Genomic DNA, 20,002 nt, shown 5'->3' with positions numbered 1-20,002 from the left:
AAATATTTTTTTTCTGAATCGTTCTTAAAATTTGTTGTTAATTAATTTTGGTGTGCTAAATCCTTTTTTGATATTACCATTTGTAAAAAAAATTTCATTATACATTAGGGTGGCTCAAAAATAATTATTTTGTTGTGAAGGCTCAAATTTTTTTAAAGACATTCTTGTGCCCTGAATTCCTATGTTGGTTATAAAAGTAGAAATTAACTTTACTACTTATTAGAGTGCCTCAAAAGCAAATAGTTTGTCTTTTATAATGATTTCTTTCAATTGTAATTTTGGAATTAATTTTCCGTATGGAAACGAATTGATTGACATCTCATTATGGGGCTTCAGAAATGACTATATTATTTTTAAGGATCAAATAAGATGTGATCGACTAATTTTGGAACGTTTTATTCATAAGTGGGTTACTTGGTATGAAAACTACATTTTCTTTCATTTTCAAAACAAACATTTTGAGCGTCCTAGAGGAATATTGATTTTCATTCACTAATCAACAAGATGGTTAACGATTTTGTTTTCGCAGGTGTGTTTTAAGTTACTTAGATTGCTTATTTCATACCTTAAATAAAAATAAATTCAAAATCCAATTTTTTCGCGTATATGGTTCATTTAAAAATGGTCTTATTTTAATTGGAAAATATCGCATACCCTTAAGCTATATCCGTGCTATGCAAACTCGGATAAAATAGTCTCACCAAATAACTAGAACTCAACTGTGTTCACTCAATTTGACAGTTATTACGTAAGTAAGCAAAAATAGTTCATGAAACATTTTATGACACATTTCAATGGTTGAAAATATTTACTGATTTTTAAACATTCTTAATTCCTTTACCACTTAAAAACCATATTTTCAACTCGGCTCCTTACTCTTGATCACTAGTAAAACCCTTGTAGATCATGCTCTAAATGCTGTTTGAAAGTTGTGCATAAATTAATGTCATTACTCTAGTTATAAAGTGAATATTCAAATTAAACATCAGTAATAACCAAGCGTCTCCATTCACATTTTTTTCAAATTTTGACTGCTTATCGCAAGTTTTCGCAAAACTAGCATAGGCTCATTTTAAAGAGAAAATGAAAAGCTTTCGAATGAGCATAGTGTGATCGCGGGCATTCACGGGCGTCGTTGTTGTTTTCGCTTTAGAAGTTCGAATTCAATAAAAATTCATGACAAACAGTTATCTAAACACTAACTAAACCAACTAGTGACTTATTTTTGGCGATTTTAAGATGTAATTTTATCACAGGGATAATTTTGGTGAAGTAATGCAATTCATAAAATGAACCGTTTCTTTGAAAAACGAGAATAACCGTATGTAGTTCCTATGGTCACATAAAGCAAAAAACACTTGAGTTATGCCCTTCAAAAAGCTGTCAAAAATTTATTTTGCATTCAAATCATCCAAAATCTCGCGAAAATGTCTCTGGTGGCTCAGCTGATACGAGAAAAATACTAGTGAAAATATCGCATAACCTTCATATATGGACTTAAGTCCGGGCTCGTCCCACTGTGCAGCGCCAGCTGGGAAGCCATCGCTGCAGCGCAGCACAGAATGAGGGTTTCCGACTATCTACGCCAGATCCTGAAGAGCTACTTCTAGAGCAGAGAGCTGCTATAAGAGACTAGCGAAGTGCAGAAGTCAATGCGAGTCATAGTGGGCGTTCCTCAAGGCTCCATTCTTGGTCCAACTCTTTGGAACGGGATGTACGATGGGGTCATAATTCTGCGGCTGCCCAGGAAAGTGAAAATCTTGAATTTCGCGGACGACATGTAACTAACGGTGATGGGTGAGACACTTGAAGAAGTGGAGTTGTCAGTGACGGAGACAATAGATGCGATCGAGAGCTGGATGAACGGGATCAAGCTGCAAATAGCTCACCAAAAGTTGTTGGTCAGCAACTGTAAAGCGGTACAGCGGATGCAGATCACCGTTGAGGGCACGTGATTGTATCGTAGCGTGCACTGCACAGTGGTCCCAAAGAGCAAACAAGGGTTTTTTTAGATTGCATCAAAACTGTTGACTTTAGCAATGTGGTGTCTTCGAGAAAAAAAACTCCGCTTCTTTTTGTCTTATCGGATTGATGATTATTCTCCCTAGTAGTGAGTTACGAAATTTATTTTCTGCAATAATTCAGATAGACAAACACTTACTTCAGTAAACTAGTGGAGAACTCACTGCAAACATTTTACCTGAAGACTTAAACTCTCTAGCTTTTATGCTTTTTGAAATATAGGGGATTATTTGTGAAAGGCCCCTTAAAAGCAGTTTTTGCATCATAAGTTTTCTTCTAGATTTTTTCCACTATTTAAATCTTCTAGAAGATTGTTTAGGTTGTTAAACTGCATTACTTTGCCAAAGACGGAAACTTGATATCGCTAGTATGTGTGGAGATATTAAGGTTTCGTGATTGAAAATAGCTCTTTTTCCAATACCGATAACTTTTAAACAGGCAAACCACTCGGTAAACAAATTAAAGTGCAAGAAAAACACAACAAATGTTGGAAAAATCAGATCTCCCCAAGGCGGCCCTCTATGGAAATACTCGAGTTAAAGTTTGTCTCATTCCGTCATCAAATGCATGTTCCCCTATTTACCATTTTGTTGCACTTGTTATGAAGTAGGCGCAACGGAATTGTCAGCTGTAACTTTCGATTTACTTAAGACGTGCCAACAAAAGTAAGAAAGGCTAATTATTGCGACTTTAACCCTTCATTTCAGAGCTAATAGTAATATATAGTAATGTAATTGAACTAATTGTAATATAATGTAATGTAATGGAATGAGACCAACTTCAACTCTAGTATTTCCATAAAGGGCCGCCTTGGGGAGATCTGGTTTTTTGCAGCATTGATTGTGCTTTTCTTGCACTTTAATTTGTTTATCGAGTGGTTTGCTCGTTGTTGCCCACTTAAAAGTTATCCGCATTGGAAAAAGAGCTATTTTCAATCAAGAAACGTGAATATCTCCACACATACTAGCTGTTGTAATAGCTTTTAGTCGGGTATACAGTTTATCCACACCTTATGTATATTCATGTTGATTTCCTTATGAACGACAGTTAAATAAAGTTCTTTGTACTGAGCGGACGTACATTGGATTTCTCTCTGAGCCATAAAAACAACATGGTGTCAGAAGTTTTCGCGGTATAGAAAGTTCGAGAAACGTTTGTAATCGTCGGGCATCGAAAACCCGAGATCCGCGTAAAGGAATTGAGCAAAACAGAAAGCGATTTAAACTTTTTGTGTTTTGTGATAGCAAAACAAAAACACTATGGAACAAATAGCAGATTTGTTAAAACATCAAAACAAGCTTTTCGGAGAGTTAATTCGTCAGCAGCGTCAGCCGCAAGAGGCAGCACCAGCACCAGTAGCGGCTTCGCCCCAAAATGTCCCGCTTCCGCCTCCATTAGCCATTATAGGAGACATGGAAGAGAACTATACATTCTTTGAGGGCAACTGGCGCAATTATGCAACGGCTATTGGTATGGACAACTGGCCAGAGGACGAAAATGCAAAAAAAGTGAGTTTCCTGCTATCAGTTGTAGGCACGGAAGCTTTAAGAAAATTTTGCAACTTTGACCTGACGGCTGAAGATAGGAGATCACCAGATACCGTGTTAGCAGCGATTAAGGCCAAAGTGGTACGCACAAGAAATATCATCGTAGATCGGTTAGAATTTTTAACGGCCAACCAGACAGCAGGAGAAAATATCGACGACTACATGGCTCGTTTGAAAGCTCTTGCTAGGCCGAGCAAGTTTGGAGCTCTTGAAGCAGAAATGGTGACATACAAGCTGGCTACCTCAAATAAGTGGCCGCACCTTAGATCCAAGATGCTCACAATGACGGACATCACAGCAGCCAAGGCAATAGACCTGTGTCGTATTGAGGAAATTACAGCGAAGCATGTTCAGACGTTTACATCAGATAAGATGGCAGAAGTAAATAAAATCAAAACACCCTCATCTTCCAAGGCTCGCAAGTGCAAGTTTTGTGGGGATTGGCACCTGTTTGAAAAAGGATCATGTCCAGCCTACGGCAAAAAATGCAAGAAATGTAACGGGAAGAACCATTTTGAAAAGGTTTGCCGGAAGAATGCATCGAAACGCAACCAGCTACGTCGAGTTAAAAAGATAAATGATGACACTTCTGAAGACAGCGACTCAGAGGACGAGAGCGGCGAGCAATCGGAAGAGTCCGAAATGGAAGGAGAGATTGGAAAGATTTTTGATAATTCAAAAAAAGGTGGTAACGTACTAGCGGAAATTTCTTTAAAAATCAAGGATAGATGGAGAAAAGTGAACTGCGAGCTCGATACTGGTGCCAATACCAGCTTGATAGGGTACGATTGGTTACGTAAACTGACCGGAGAAACAGATCCAGAATTGATACCATCACCCTACAAGCTTCAGGCCTTCGGAGGTGGCATAATACATGTACTGGGTCAAGTCAAACTACCATGCAAATGCCAAGGAAAAAAATACATTCTCGTGCTACAGGTCGTTAACGTCAGCCACAGACCGCTTCTATCGCTGAAGGTTTGCACGACGTTTGGATTGATTAAATTCTGCAACTCCGTGAGCCTGGTACCTTCCCAACCATCATCTAAAGAAAGTGAGCAAGATATGCTAAAGATCTACCGTATCGAGGCAGAAAGGATCGTGAACAAGTACAGCAACGTGTTCGAAGGATACTGAAAAATCAACGGAGAAGTCAGTTTGGAGATCGACAGTAGCGTTTCGCCGGTAATACAGCAGCCCCGCCGGGTTCCGATTGCGCTTAGGCAGAGCCTTAAAACAGAACTGGATCAACTACAGAAAGATGGAATCATTACAAGAGAGTGTCACCATACTGAATGGGTGAGTAACATTCTACTCGTTAAGCGCGGTCCTGCAGGGTTCGAATCCTTTCGTATTTGCCTGGATCCCATTCCGTTGAATAGAGCTTTAAAAAGACCCAACCTCCAGTTTGTTACATTGGACGAAATCTTACCGGAGTTGGGTCAAGCAAAAATATTTTCGACAGTTGATGCCAAGAAGGGGTTCTGGCACGTGGTGTTAGATGAGACAAGCAGCAAATTGACTTCGTTTTGGACCCCCTTTGGGCGCTATCGTTGGCTGAGACTTCCTTTCGGCATCTCCTCAGCGCCTGAAATCTTCCAATCCAAACTTCAAGAGATAATTCAAGGATTGGACGGAGTGGAATGCCTAGCAGATGACTTACTTGTTTACGGCCGAGGCACATCCGTGGAAGAAGCATTACGTGACCACAATGCTAATCTAGAGAAGTTATTTTTACGCTTGAAACAAAACAATGTTAAATTGAACAAATCAAAGCTCAAACTATGCGAGACATCTATAAAATTTTACGGTCATGTTCTCTCGACACAAGGATTACAACCAGATTTCACCAAAGTTTCGTCCATCCAACACTATCCCGTTCCCTCAAATAGAGCTGAGCTACATCGTTTCATTGGAATGGTTACGTACCTAAGCCGATTTATTCCCAATTTGAGCGCCACTTTCACTAAGCTTCGCCGCTTAATACATGTAAAGACACCTTGGCAATGGACACTTATAGAGGACGAAGAATTCTCTAAAGTTAAATCTCTTGTGTCCGATATTTCAACGCTACGGTACTACAATGTTCGTGAACATCTGATAATCGAATGTGACGCCAGCTGTTTTGGATTGGGAGTAGCTGTATTTCAAAAAGACGGAGTTGTGGGTTACGCTTCCAGAACGTTAACGACCACGGAAAAAAACTACGCGCAAATAGAGAAAGAACTACTCGCAATTTTATTCGCATGTGTGCGTTTTGATCAATTGATCGTTGGCAATCCCTGCACCACAATCAGGACCGATCATAAGCCTTTGATCAACATATTCAACAAGCCACTGCTCACAGCACCGAAAAGATTGCAGCACATGCTCTTAAACTTGCAACGCTATCAACTCAGCATAGAGTTTGTTGCTGGAAAGGAGAATGTTGTAGCAGACGCAATCTCACGAGCACCTCATGATGACTACAGTGAATCCGACGAATTCCGGAAGCTGAACATCTACAAAATTTTCAAACAGTTGGAGGACTGTAGTATGAGTTCTTACTCGAACATATCCGACAGCTGCTTAGACAGTATCATGGAGGCTACGGAACAAGATGCAGCATTGCAAGCAGTGAAGGATTTTATCCGGAATGGCTGGCCGAACTCAATTAACCGAGTACCTTCAGTCGCCAAGATTTACTTCAAGTACCGAAACGAGCTGTCCACACAAGACGGATTCATATTTAGAAACGATCGGATTGTAATTCCTGTTACACTGCAAAGATGTATTATCGATAAAGTTCACGTAAGTCACAATGGCATTGAGTCAACTTTAAAACTTGCCCGAGAAAACGTATTTTGGCCAGGGATGAGCGCACAGATAACAGACGTGGTAAAAGAATGCGCAACGTGTGCGAAATTTGCTCCCAGCCAACAAAAACCACCCATGCAAAGTCATGCAATCGCCGTCTACCCGTGGCAAATCGTTTCCATGGATGTATTTTTTGCTATGTATCGAAGTAAGAAACATCAGTTTCTTGTAACTGTTGACCACTATTCAGATTATATCGAGTTGGACATCCTAAAGGATATGTCTGCCAGGCGACTTGCCGAAACATGCAGAATGAACTTTGCTCGTCACGGGATTCCACAAATAATAAACACAGACAACGGAACCAATTTTGTGAATGAGGAAATGAAAGAAATGGCTGTCAAATGGAACTTCAGGCATTCGACGTCTTCCCCTTACCACCAACAAGGCAACGGCAAGGCGGAATCTGCCGTGAAGATAGCGAAGCGATTGATTCAAAAGGCAGAAGAAACAAATCAGGATATCTGGTACGTTTTGCTTCACTGGAGAAACATCCCGAATAAAATCGGGAGCAGCCCAGTCACAAGATTATTTTCACGCAGCACCAGATGTGGAGTACCAGCATCGGCTGAAAAATATGCTCTTCGAATTGTGCACAACGTTCCAGAAGCAATACTAGAAAACAAAAGGAAGATGAAGTATTATTATGACCGCAAATCTCGTGAATTGCCTGTACTGCAAATTGGTTCACCCGTTTATGTCCAGCTACATTCGGAAAATAGCAAATCTTGGACACCAGCTATCGTGAATGAGCGGCTCAATGATCGTTCGTATGTCGTGGACGTAAATGGATCCTACTACCGCAGAGATCTGGTCAACATAAAACCGCGTAAAGAACCAACTATAAATCACAGCCCGAATTACGAAAACACTCGACGGGAAAGCGAATGTGTTTACACTCCCGTTTTAGATGAAATGTCAACCAGACCGCTTATCACACAGCCAACTGAGATGGAATCCAACGAACTGACAACACCCGTTGTAATGCAATCAGCTGTGGCAGCCCATGCGGCAAAGGCGACGAGTGCGAGGAACAGTCAGAATGAAACGACAATGGGCAGCACAATCATCAATGAGAATACCACAGATGCAGCGAACAGACCGAAACGTCAGACAAAACTTCCAAGCAAATTTAATGAGTATGTAATGTACAATTAATTTTAGAGAAAAGAGAGGATGTTGTAATAGCTTTTAGTCGGGTATACAGTTTATCCACACCTTATGTATATTCATGTTGATTTCCTTATGAACGACAGTTAAATAAAGTTCTTTGTACTGAGCGGACGTACATTGGATTTCTCTCTGAGCCATAAAAACAACACTAGCGATATCAAGTTTCTGTCTTTGGCAAAGTAATGCAGTTTAACAGTTTAAACAATGTTCTAGAACATTTATATAGTGGAAAAAATCTAGAAGAAAACTTATGATTTAAAAACTGCCTTTAAGGGGCCTTTCACAAATTATGCCCTATATCTCAAAAAGCATAAAAGCTAGAGAGTTCAAGTCTTCAGGTAAAATGTTTGCAATGAGTGTCTCCACTAGTTTGCTGAAGTAAGTGTTTATCTATCTGAATTATTGAAGAAAATAAATTTCGCAACTCACTACTAGGGGGATTAATCATCAATTCGATAAGACATAAAGAAGGGGAGTTCCATTCCAAGAAACTTTCTCATAAACACCACATTACTATAGTCAACAGTTTTGATGCAATCTAAAAGCCCCTTTTTTGCTCTTTGGGACCACTGTGCACTGTAGTAATTTGGAGTGATAACCGACGACTGGTTGAGTTTCAACAACCACGTCGACTACGCTTGCGAAAATTCGGCGAGGGCAACAAAAGCAATAGCGAGAATCATGCCAAACGTCAGGTGTCCGAGAAGCAGCACGAGACGTATGCTATTTACCGTTTCGTCATCGATACTTCGATATGAGGTTCTATATGAGGTGAAAAGCTGAACAGGACATTCCGGCTGATGCCCGTACGAGTCGCGAGTGGTTACAGAACAATATCGTCGGAGTTAGTACGCGTTCTCGCCGGCATGATCCCGAAAATGCATCACTATGGCTGAGGACTAATCCCAAATGTGACAGCTTGGGTGCATAGGAAACATGGAGAGGTGAACTTACATTTGATGCAAATTTTGTACGGGCACGGATGCTGCCGGAAGTACTTGCACCGGTTTGGACATGCTTCGGCACTCCTTTGCCCGGAGTGTGTAAACGTGCAAAGACGCAGGAACACGTGGTCTAGGTTCTGAGAAGTTTTCGTAGGGTGTGATAGTTGACAGTATCGTTAAAGAGACGTGCCACGACGAGCATACCTGGGACGCTGTAAATAGAGTGGTTACGAGTATACTCTTCGAGATGCAGAGGAAGTGGCGAAGGGACCAACAAAGTACGCCCTTGGCTAGAAAGTCGCCGTTAAATTACAAATTGGGATTCGCGAGAAATTCCGCCGCCGGGGAACTATCCGTTGGTGTAGATTAGGTCCCCCGCCGGGGATCAGTTGAGTAGTACGCAACGTAGAACTGGGTTCGAGTCATCTGGGCGCCAGTGATACGGACGTCAGACTTAACCGGAATCGCCGGACCGACCTTAACACCCTACCGGATAGCTCGTGAGTAGGGTAGATGCACAGCCGGGGATCAGACCGCGTCGAATAGCTAGCAATGGATCATTGGGGCGCCAGTGAACCAGAAGCTACGCTCCGCCGGAATCGCTGGATGGACCTTAGCACCTACTGGCTGGTCCGTAGAGTAGGCTAGGTCCATCGCTGGGGCTACATCGAGTAGATCGGAACAAAGCGGGGAGCTAATTGACTCACGGAAACGAACATCGGCATCGGGAGAAATGTACCGCCCGGTATCGGGAGAACCTGTCTCGCCTAGGAATTCTCCTTCGGAGTAGGCCAGATCCATCGTTGGGGACTGGACCGAGTAATTTGCGAACAAGTCGGGAGCTGAACGAGTAAGTGGCGCTGAATGGTACGAGAAGAAAGTTTCGGTGCAGAGTGGCACAAGGGAGCCGAAGGGCTAGGTAAATTAGACACTCTGAAGTTTGCCGCCCAGATTGTCTTCGTAGGGGAAGAGCATAAAGTTTCGACCCCCTGCTAGCTTTCCGACTACCATGTAGAAATTGCCAGTCTGTGTTGATGGTGCAGAACACACCACCGTCGAGGAGTAGTGCTGTAACCCTACTGAAGGCACTAACTGCTAAGTAGTGGAATTAGAGTGGGTGTTATGCTCATAAAAACCCCCTCCCCGAAGTAATGCCGTAAGGTAGTGCCGGGCAGGATTCAGGTTTTAGGCAAGAGTAGTGGTTTTTGGCGAGTCGGGTGGCAACACAAACCAGCTCCCTGAGACGTTACAGTTTAATATATTTTCCCTGCAGCCTCAGGGCTTTTTTGGAAGTTTTTTGCTATCCTCTAAAAACAAAAACAAAAAAACACACGCAGTCGATTGGTATATGAGACTCGGCCAAATAACAAACCGGAGTTGAAAATAAGAAAAATTTTCTGAACTATATATGAAGATATAATAGCTCATTGAGTTAAAACTATCAGCAATAGTCTAGAAATGTCTCGCTCATATACATACTAATTTCGTAATAAATCCAGTGAAGATAAATTTTCTGTATTGTATTGTGAAGATATTTTTGATCCTTACACGAGAAACTATCAACGGTCTTCTAGAAATGTTTCGCTCACATACAAATTATTTAAGGTTATATCATTCATGGTTATTCACGATAGATTTAAATTCTTCCACATAATTGTAATTTTCAGTGTTTTGTAGTACTTGCACCGACTTTTTAGTCGTAGAAAATTCAACTTTGGTCGCATCTAAATGCAGTAGTAGTAATATAGTAGTCTAGATAGCCCAAAAAAAATAGCAGTTTGCAATATTTTCTAAACTGCTAAGATGTAACGAGATGGAAATTTCGCTTTCGAGGTCTGGTTATTAGAGTGTTGAAATGATGATTGACATGATCCTATATCACGCCTCTTGGTTTAGAACCGAGCATATGAGCATAAGGTGTAATGTTTCTTCCTTTGGAACCTCTTGCTCTCGTGTACATATTTATTACCATTTATTACCGTATTTTTTCCCGAAGATATTAAACATTAGATAGTCCTTCCTGAGTTTCAAAAGAACTTGATAGTGTCCCCGATACTCGGACGTAACACATCACTCGATCCATAGTTGATTTGATCAAATATGTCGGTTTAGCTAGAAACCCATATTCGTGTATTAGATCCCATAGGTGATCTCAATCGATTGTATCATATGCGGCTTTGAAATCTATAAACAGGTGGCACGTTGTAATTGCAACATTTTTGAAAGACTAGTCGAATCGAAAATATTTCGTTTGTTGAGATGCATGCCCCAGTAAAACCTGCTCTGAATTCCCCATTTTTCTCTACGGGCAGCGGTGAACACTTTGTAGGTGGCATTCAGCAATGTGATTGACTGGTACTTGCAACAATCCAGCTTAACACCTTTGTTATAGACGGGACATGTGTACATTTGGGTGGGGCATTGTTATATGGAAAAATGTAATCATAGCCACATCAACCGAGCACAGCACTTTTTTGGTTCCTTTTGGGGTCCCAAACAACTGTGCAAAATTTGGGGTCGATTGGTGTTGACTCGGCGTAGCGCATTGCGATTGAAATTTGTATGGAGATTAGTATGGGAAAACCTACATTTTTGCATTTTTAATTCTACAGACTACAATTGTTTCTGTAGTGTGCCAACAAATAGATAGAAGTATAGTCCAGGATATGCTGAATAACTTTGCCGAAGGATGTATGGTGTTAGAATGTTTCTAAGCCATGTTATAGCTGTTTAAAGTTCGATACATCGAATTAAATGCCAAAAATCATTTTTATTGCCAACACTGCCGGTGTACCAATGGTATTTCATATAGCATTCCGAAATAACATTATATATTTTAGTATTACCACATTGATATGTTTAGATGAATTAATCAAAAGCCTTAGCTCAATTTCATGAGCGTAGGTAGTTGAGCAATGGGGCGTAGTGAGAGGGGGGGGGGGGACTTTAATATGTAGAAATTCGAACTGAAATGTTGTCGAGTTGGAATGTTCAGATGAATTATTTCAAAACAATTACACAATGTCCTACGCATAATAGTAACGATGAAATAAAACATACTGTATCCCTTTGCCTTGACTTTTATCAATAGAAGTTACGTTACAAACTGAATCAATTGATGTCGAGTTGATATGTCAGAGGATTGCATTGATTATGTTTCAGTTTAATAGTTTAATATGATTGATGGGATGCTCATTTCGATGCAGTTCGATCACCTGAAGCAAAAAATGTTGCAGGGATCTGGTGGATTTCATGTTGAAATCCAGAAATTAGCTTCACGCCTCGTGATCGAACAGCATAGAAATGAGTATGCTATCAAATCATAATGCGTATTAAACCGAAATATAATCCTCTGACATATCAAATCGACATCAGTTGATTCAGTCTGCAACGTAACTTCTATTGATAAAAGTCAAGGCAAAGGGATACAGTATGTTTTATTTCATCGTTACTATTATGCGTAGGACATTGTGTAATTGTTTTGAAATAATTCATCTGAACTTTCCAACTCGACAACATTTCAGTTCGAATTTCTACATATTAAAGCCTCCCCCCATCCCCCCTCACTACGCCCTATTGCTCAACTACCTACGCTCATGAAATTTAGCTAAGGCTTTTGAATAATTCATCCAAACATATCAATGTGGTAAAACTAAAATATATAATGTTATTTTGGAATGCTATATGAAATACCATTGGTACATCGGCAGTGTTGGCAATAAAAATGATTTTTGGCATTTAATTCGATATATCGAACTTTAAACAGCTATAACATGGCTTAGAGACATTCTAACGCCATACATCCTTCGGCAAAGTTGTTCAGCATATCCTGGACTACACTTCTATCTATTTGTTTGCATACTAAAGGAAGAATTGTAGTCTGTAGAATTAAAAATGCAAAAATGTAGGTTTTCCCATACTAATCTCCATACAAATTTCAAACGCAATGCGCTACGCCGGGTCAACACCAATCGACCCCAAATTTTGCACAGTTGTTTGGACCCCAAAAGGAACGAAAAAAGTGCTGTGCTGAAAAAACGATCATTTTGCCCCACCCTAGTGTACATGTTTTATATGAAGAGTAAACTGAACGAATTTCTATTCGAAAGGTTCAAGCCAGCAATAAGAACGTAGGGAAACGTATATCTGCAAAAACAAACACGGACATTTAAAAACTACAGCCATTTTCAAAATCTCTCTCGATTTAGCAGAAGCTTTTACTAGATCGAACAATCGACTAATGATACATATGCATACTATGCTGAAGTATGCTTTCCAAAATGTGATTTTGTGTAAAGGTTTGGGAGAAAAGTTCTTCATTCAAACATAGAATGAATAATTTTGCTCCCAAACATTTACGGAAAATCACCTATAATTCTCACAAGCTGACATCAGCAGCCTGGTAAATATAAACATTTGAATTGTGCGTTTATTTCCCCGGCAAGCAGTTTATCGTCTATTTATTCTTCATTAGGGGGAGGGTAACCAAATTTTCACCTCTCAAGAACTTGCGAAAAGCTACTGACAATGCAGTATGGAAGCTCCACCTCAACGGCATCCCTTATTATTGAACGCCCAGGCAGTTTAGTAACTATAATAACATATCGGAAAGAATGAAATATTCAAACCAACAGTCAGACTATAATCATCAATGGGGAAACACGTGGCTGCAACCATGCGGTAGCTGTATGATCGGTGTAAAGTCAGACCGGACTAAGTAGCAAAATCTCAAAAGAAGAGAAAATGATAGGATTGAATCAAAAATTTCTTCTTCAGCTACATTCATTTGCGCCAGATTTGAAAAATATTATCATTAGCATGAATTATGAAATGAATCCATTGCGGATAATACCGTAAAGAATGCAAAGATTCAATCTTTGTACACGTTTTTCTCTGTATCAATGTAATATCGCTTAGTCCGGTCTGGCACAAAACTGACATCTTGCATGCGCGTGCGCTTTGTATTCATTTTCACTGAAGTTAGACTGGACATACGGCATTTGGTAGAAATGCGGCTGCAAATATGGGTATTTCATAAACTTTACTAAAATATGAATAACTCAAAAACGAAGCATCGTAGCTTTTTTTTTTATTTCGATTATAGAGGTTTTAACCTTAAGGTCATTCGCCTCTTCAGGATAGAAAAATCTCTCATGAAAAATTTCTAGCCCTATGTGCGGGGTTGAGACTCGAACTCAGGTGCGCTGCGTACAAGGCAATCGATTTACCAACTACGCTACGCCCCCCCTCAAGCATCGTAGCTATGTAATGTAAGCGAACAAAAAATTCTACACAAAGCAAGCTACAATCCTATGCAATAATATGGGGTACTTTTGAATAATATATCGGAGATATTTTGGTTCGAACTAGAAAATGCTAGCCGTGAGTAATCATCAAAATTTTAAATTTTTAGTTATACCAAAAAATAGCTTAATTCCTTGCGCAACTTTACACGAGAGGGATTGTTGATATCTTTTACGTAAAAGTTTTAAAAAATCGAGAAAGCGCCGCAGCCGATCCTGTAACCTTTCGCCTTAATAAGCGACCATTATTAGTTGCCGAAGAAAAAGTGGACCTATCACAGCGTTACAATTTGCGATCGAACTCTAATCGCCGAAAGGTGAACGGCGTTGAGATTATCGAGCCTCCCAATGATGAAACGCCAAAGCCCCCCGCTTAGTTTTGCCGAAGTGGTTAAATCTTTGACTGAGCAAAATGAAGTTTGTGCTCGCTTTAGGCATTTCAAGTTGCGTAAAATATATTGCAACGAAAAGTTGAAATATGCCATGTATTGCGCAATAGTTGAAGTTGACACGAAAACTTTTTTTAAAACAATTGAAATCGGAAAATTGAACGTTGCATGGGACAGGTGTCGTATGTTTGATGGTCTGGAGGTCACACGATGTTATAAATGTTGTGGATTTAATCATAAAATTGCTGAATGTGAAGCCGAATGTATGACATGTCCAATTTGTAGTGGCAATCATCCGGTGAAAGACTGTAAATCGGGAGAACATAAATGCGCAAACTGCCAGAAAGTTAGAAGTGAACAGAAATTGAATATTGATATAAACCACACCGCATGGATCAACCAATGCCCAGTGTATCTGCGGCAGCGCCAGCGACGAACTGAGCGAGTTGATTTCTCTACATAGCAATTAGAGCAGCACTATGAAATTTTATTTTTGAACGTTGCTGGGGCTCCCTCACACTTTGATGAGCTAAAGCTTCTTATTGGCCGTGTGAAATCAAAGCTAGTCGTATTGACAGAGACCCATTTGACTCAAACCCGAGAAATGTATGAGTTTTCCATCTCAGGGTGTAAATTGGTGAGTTTTTTTTCCCAGATCGGTGCATACTGGAGGGGTTATGATGTACATAGTTTATTGTCTAGAATTTCAAACAACGGTCGGCGATAATTGGTTTTTGGCAACCAAGTGGAAGCCACCGAGATTTTCTGGAAGCGTTTGAAGATTGGTTACACGAAATTATTTCGGAGGAGAACATAAATATCGTTGGTGGAGATTTAAATATCCAGTGGGGTGAACGTGGTTATTTTCGAGAACTGAAAACAATAGTAGATGCCGTAGGAATGAAGCAAATAGTGTTGGAACATACCCGTGTTTGCCTCAGCAGTTTAGTTTTCTCCAATATTGAGGAGTGCGAAGCCAAAATTTTAGAGAAATGGAAAATCACTGACAATGAGACAATCGGAGTAGCTTTTATTGGTTCTCCTAAGTTGTGCTTGCCAGATTGTAATAGCACACATGTTTCATGGAAAATGTACTCCCGATAAAAACTACAAAGCATTCTCAGAAGCGACAGAACGCTTTTGAATGATATAACATCAGTGGAGGGAAAAGCCCAAGTTCTTAGTTCCGCTCTGACAAGTGCAGAAGCTCAATTAACTGAAGTTCGTGTAAATAATTCCTCCAGATCAAATAAATTGTTTGGACCTCGTTTGGCATCGATAAAATCCCAAAGAGATAGTGCGTATAGATTATTTAAAGAAACAAAAAGCTCCGAGAACTGGCAGGCTTATAAAATCCTCCGCAACAACTATGTGCGCGAACTTCGTTTAGCAAAAAACCTATCAGTTCAGCAAGAAATAAATGAATGTGCTGGCGACTCCAAAAGGCTCTGGAAATGTTTAAAAGCTCTTATCAAACCTGGAGATGGGAAAAATTCAAAGGTTTTTTTTTTATTCATTTCGTTTATTTGATAGGCACAAATGCGTTAGCTTGGCGGTGCCAAATTCTTTTGCTTTGTACATTTTGGATATTTTAAAACTAGGAGGTTACAATGTTGAAATATTTTTTTATAAAGGAGACAAATTTTACAGCTATCTTAAGACTAGGAATAAGATTCTATATACAAGAGAGGGGGCAAAAGATTTTTTTTATGAAAAAATTTTAAAACAAGGAATTCAATAGTAATAATTTTTAGGAAATATTTACAGTTATCTTAAAACTAACAATATAGTTTGGTACACAAAAGGGGGAACAAATATTTATGAGAAAATTCGCAGGTGTTTTAAGACTAGGGATACAATTCTATTTACAAGATGGGGGACAAGAGGTAAAATTACAACTATCTTAAAACTAGGAATGCAGAATACAAATTTGAACTTTTTTAGCGGAGACTTATGTTTGGTCAAGATATTCAGAGGGGGGCTGTAGAAGCAGTTGTATCAAGGACAGGGGAGAGAAAGCGTAGATGGTGACCGGGAGAGAAGAGCAAAACTTGCAACTTTCGGACAAACGGGAGATCAGCGAAAGATTACCGCCTCAGTCTAGTAGGTCGGATTGGCGGATGGTATTCTTCGGACCCGCGGGGAATCCTTCAAAAGTCATCGGACCTTGAGTCGCTCTCGCTTCAGTTTCCGTAGTGGTAAGTGCGACGGCGGTTACATAGTTGCAGTCTGGAGCTGATCGGTCCCACAAGGCAGGAGAAAGCTTCTAAAACGAGAAATAAAACTACAAGGGGCAGCCCTATGGGGTTGCACGAGCTGTAGACGTAGGACTATACTACTTAATGTAAAATATTTATTTTCTGAGTACATTTATAGTAATAATAAATCAAATATAAACCTTACGTATGGTTTAATCACAACCAATCAACATCGAATGTTACATATTGAACCAAACCTTCTTGGTTATCATGTCATTTCATTTGTAGTAGGTGATCGAATCCGATTAAACTTATTTAAGAAGATCTGAAGAAAGAAGACAGAAAACTGTGACCGAACTAATACCTGGAACTAAATCTTTATAGCATAAGATTAGCTTGTAAAAACTTTTCGATAGTGTGTGGTAAAAAATCCGGACCAGTGAAGAAAAATCAAATTTTAGACAATATAATCACATTTCATGTATAGACCATGCATTCTTGTTATATTTTGCCATTATTGTAACTTTCCTAAAGTTACGCATATAAATATTGCGAATGCAGTGGTCTTAATCATATATCGAAACTATAAATATACAAGAATCGAAAAAAAATTATATATGGACAAGATGCGTTTTTGCAACGGTTTTTCAAGTTGCAAACTACTATAGGCTGAGTGGAAATGAATCACGTGATGGGGATATGAATTGATCGAACGTAAATAATAAACTTTCGTTGTGCAATTTAGTAACAAATTAGATCTACCTACCTACACGTTCGCCTCAAACATTTAACCCAAGCGCACAAAGCAAAATGAATCAACGCTGATGATGATGGGTAGAGCGAAAGAGACAACTAATACTACGACACTGTGTTAACCGTGTTTACAAATGGATCTCGCATGCACAAACTATTTTGTGTACGAATAATTATACATAAAAGTGTGCTGGAAACGAGCACTACACAAAAGATAGCATAGTGTTTGAACAGGCAAGCTCAGTCGCATTCACTGGGTAGCGTACCTCCACTGGCAGTGTAACGGACTTCTAACTCAGCTACGCTGGCTATGAAAAAACACAGCGCAGTGATCTGCTTTGCCTGCTGTTCAACAGGCATCTGAGCTGGGTCGGCGAAATCCGTCCATTTAAATAGTCGATGATGACGTCATTCATAGAAGCGTAGCGCGCTAGGTACACAAATCTGTCGTGCTGGACTAGAGAAGCGCTATCTTCTGTGTGTAAATGCGCGATATTTTGACTAGGTTGTTCATTATTTAAATTTTTAATGCCATGATATCAAAAATCTTTGGGTTTATCTATTGGAATCTATTCTTAGAAGTATTTCGGGGCGATATGCGCAAAAAATTTGAAAATTTATCGTGAGATGGCTGAATTATATGCGTTTAAAATTGGACCACTTTTCGTTACATACCATTTTTGTAGAATTTGCAACGTGCACCCCTATATCGAAAACAAAGACGTAGTCCTACGTCAAAAAGAGAGGGGCTAAATTGGGATATTTGTCGTTTCTATGAAAGTATAAATAAGGGACATATAGGGGAAATCACGATTTGCCAGTATATCTCGGACTGGGACATTGGGTGGTCTACCTCGGGCCCGAAGGGAATCCTTTAACTGAGACCTGGCGTCCAAGTACCCGGCGCATACCCAGACAACGTGCTCGATGTCGTGATAGCCCTCGTCACAAGCGCACAGACTACTCTCCGCAAGCCCAATACGCCGCAAATGCGCATCCAAGGTGTAGTGGTTGGATATAAGTCGGGACATTACACGAATAAAATCCCGACCCACATCCATCCCCCTGAACCAAGGCTTCGTTGATACCTTTGGGATAATGGAATGTAGCCATCGTCCAAGTTCACCATTGCTCCACGAGGTTTGCCAACTGTTGAGTGTCCTCTGACGACAAATACTAAAAAATTCGTTGAAGCAGATTGGTCTTTCGTATATGTCACCATTTAATGCGCCCACCTTTGCTAATGAGTCGGCCTTTTCATTGCCCGGGATAGAGCAATGAGAGGGGACCCAAACAAAGGTAATTTGACAAGATTTTTCAGATAACGTACACAAGGACTCCCGTATCTTCCCCAGGAAATATGGGAATTGCTTTTTGGGCTTCATCGCACGAAGAGCCTCGATGGAACTGAGGCTGTCCGAAATGATGAAGTAGTGATCTGTGGGCAGAGTGTCGATGATCCCAAGGGTGTACTGAATTGCAGCTAACTCTGCGACGTAAACTGAAGCGGGATCATTGAGCTTGAATGAAGCGGTGATAGTATTGTTGAAGATACCGAAGCCAGTGGACCCATCGAGATTTGATCCGTCAGTGTAGAACATTTTGTCACAGTCGACTTCTCGGAATTTATTATAAAATATATTGGGGATCACTTGCGGGCGTATATGGTCCGGGATTTCACGAATCTCTTCCTTCATGGATGTGTCGAAGAATACAGTAGAATCAGAAGTATCTAGGAAACGAACACGGTTGGGAGTATATGAAGAAGGATTAATGCTCTGTGCCATGTAGTCGAAGTACAAGGCCATAAATCAGGTTTGAGAATTAAGCTCGACGAGCCTCTCGAAGTTTTCAATCACCAACGGGTTCAGAATGTCGCATCGGATGAGTAATCGATATGAGAGTTCCCAAAATCGATTTTTTAGCGGAAGAACGCTTGCCAGCACTTCGAGACTCATCGTATGGGTCGAGTGCATGCAACCCAAGGCAATGCGCAAGCAACGATACTGGATTCTCTCCAGTTTGATGAAGTGTATGTTCGCAGCGGAGCGGAAACAGAAACACCCGTACTCCATCACCGACAATATAGTTGTTTGGTATAACCTGATCAGGTCTCCTGGGTGAGCACCCCACCATGTTCCAGTTATTGTTCGGAGAAAATTGATCCTTTGTTGGCATTTCTGTTTCAGATACCTAATGTAACAGGTACCTTTAGAGTCGAACCAGACCCCGAGATATTTAAATGTGAAAACCTGGTTGATCGTTGCACCCATTAATAGAAGCTGGAGTTGCGCCGGCTAACGCTTCCTAGAAAAAACAACCAACTCAGTTTTCTCCGTGGAGAACTCAATACCCAGCTGAAGAGCCCAAGCAGACAAATTGTCCAAGGTATTTTGTAATGGTCCTTGCAAGTCGGCAGCTTTGGGCCCTGTAACAGAGACCACCCCGTCGTCTGCAAGTTGCCTTAGCGTGCATGAATTGGCAAGACAATCGTTAATGTCATTCACGTAGAAATTGTAGAGCAGGGGACTTAGACATGAGCCCTGGGGAAGACCCATGTAGCTAAATCGCGATGTTGTTAAATCGCCATGCGAAAAGTGCATGTGCTTTTCAGACAACAGGTTTAGCAAAAAGTTATTTAAAATTGGCGAAAGACCATGCTGGTGCAGCTTCTCTGACAGAATGTTGATAGAAACTGAGTCAAAAGCCCCCTTAATATCCAAGAAGACTGATGCCATCTGCTCTTTGTTAGCATAGGCCATTTGGATTTCTGTAGAAAGCAACGCAAGGCAATCGTTCGTCCCTTTGCGGAAGCCA

At 40.4% G+C, this 20,002-nt stretch overlaps 1 protein-coding gene across 1 annotated transcript; it reads left to right on the top strand.

The window, feature by feature from the left end:
- Positions 1–4,830: 4,830 nt before the first annotated feature.
- LOC131680438 (uncharacterized protein K02A2.6-like) lies at positions 4,831–7,583 on the top strand. The gene is made up of 3 exons (XM_058961153.1): positions 4,831–4,868; positions 5,867–6,573; positions 6,616–7,583. Exons 1-3 carry the CDS (start codon positions 4,831–4,833, stop codon positions 7,581–7,583), a joined length of 1,713 nt encoding a protein of 570 aa, XP_058817136.1.
- The last annotated feature ends 12,419 nt before the right edge of the window (positions 7,584–20,002 follow it).

Source organism: Topomyia yanbarensis, chromosome 2 (genome assembly GCF_030247195.1).
Source record: "Topomyia yanbarensis strain Yona2022 chromosome 2, ASM3024719v1, whole genome shotgun sequence".
NCBI lineage: Eukaryota > Metazoa > Arthropoda > Insecta > Diptera > Culicidae > Topomyia > Topomyia yanbarensis.
This window is presented reverse-complemented; position numbering and strand designations above follow the sequence as displayed.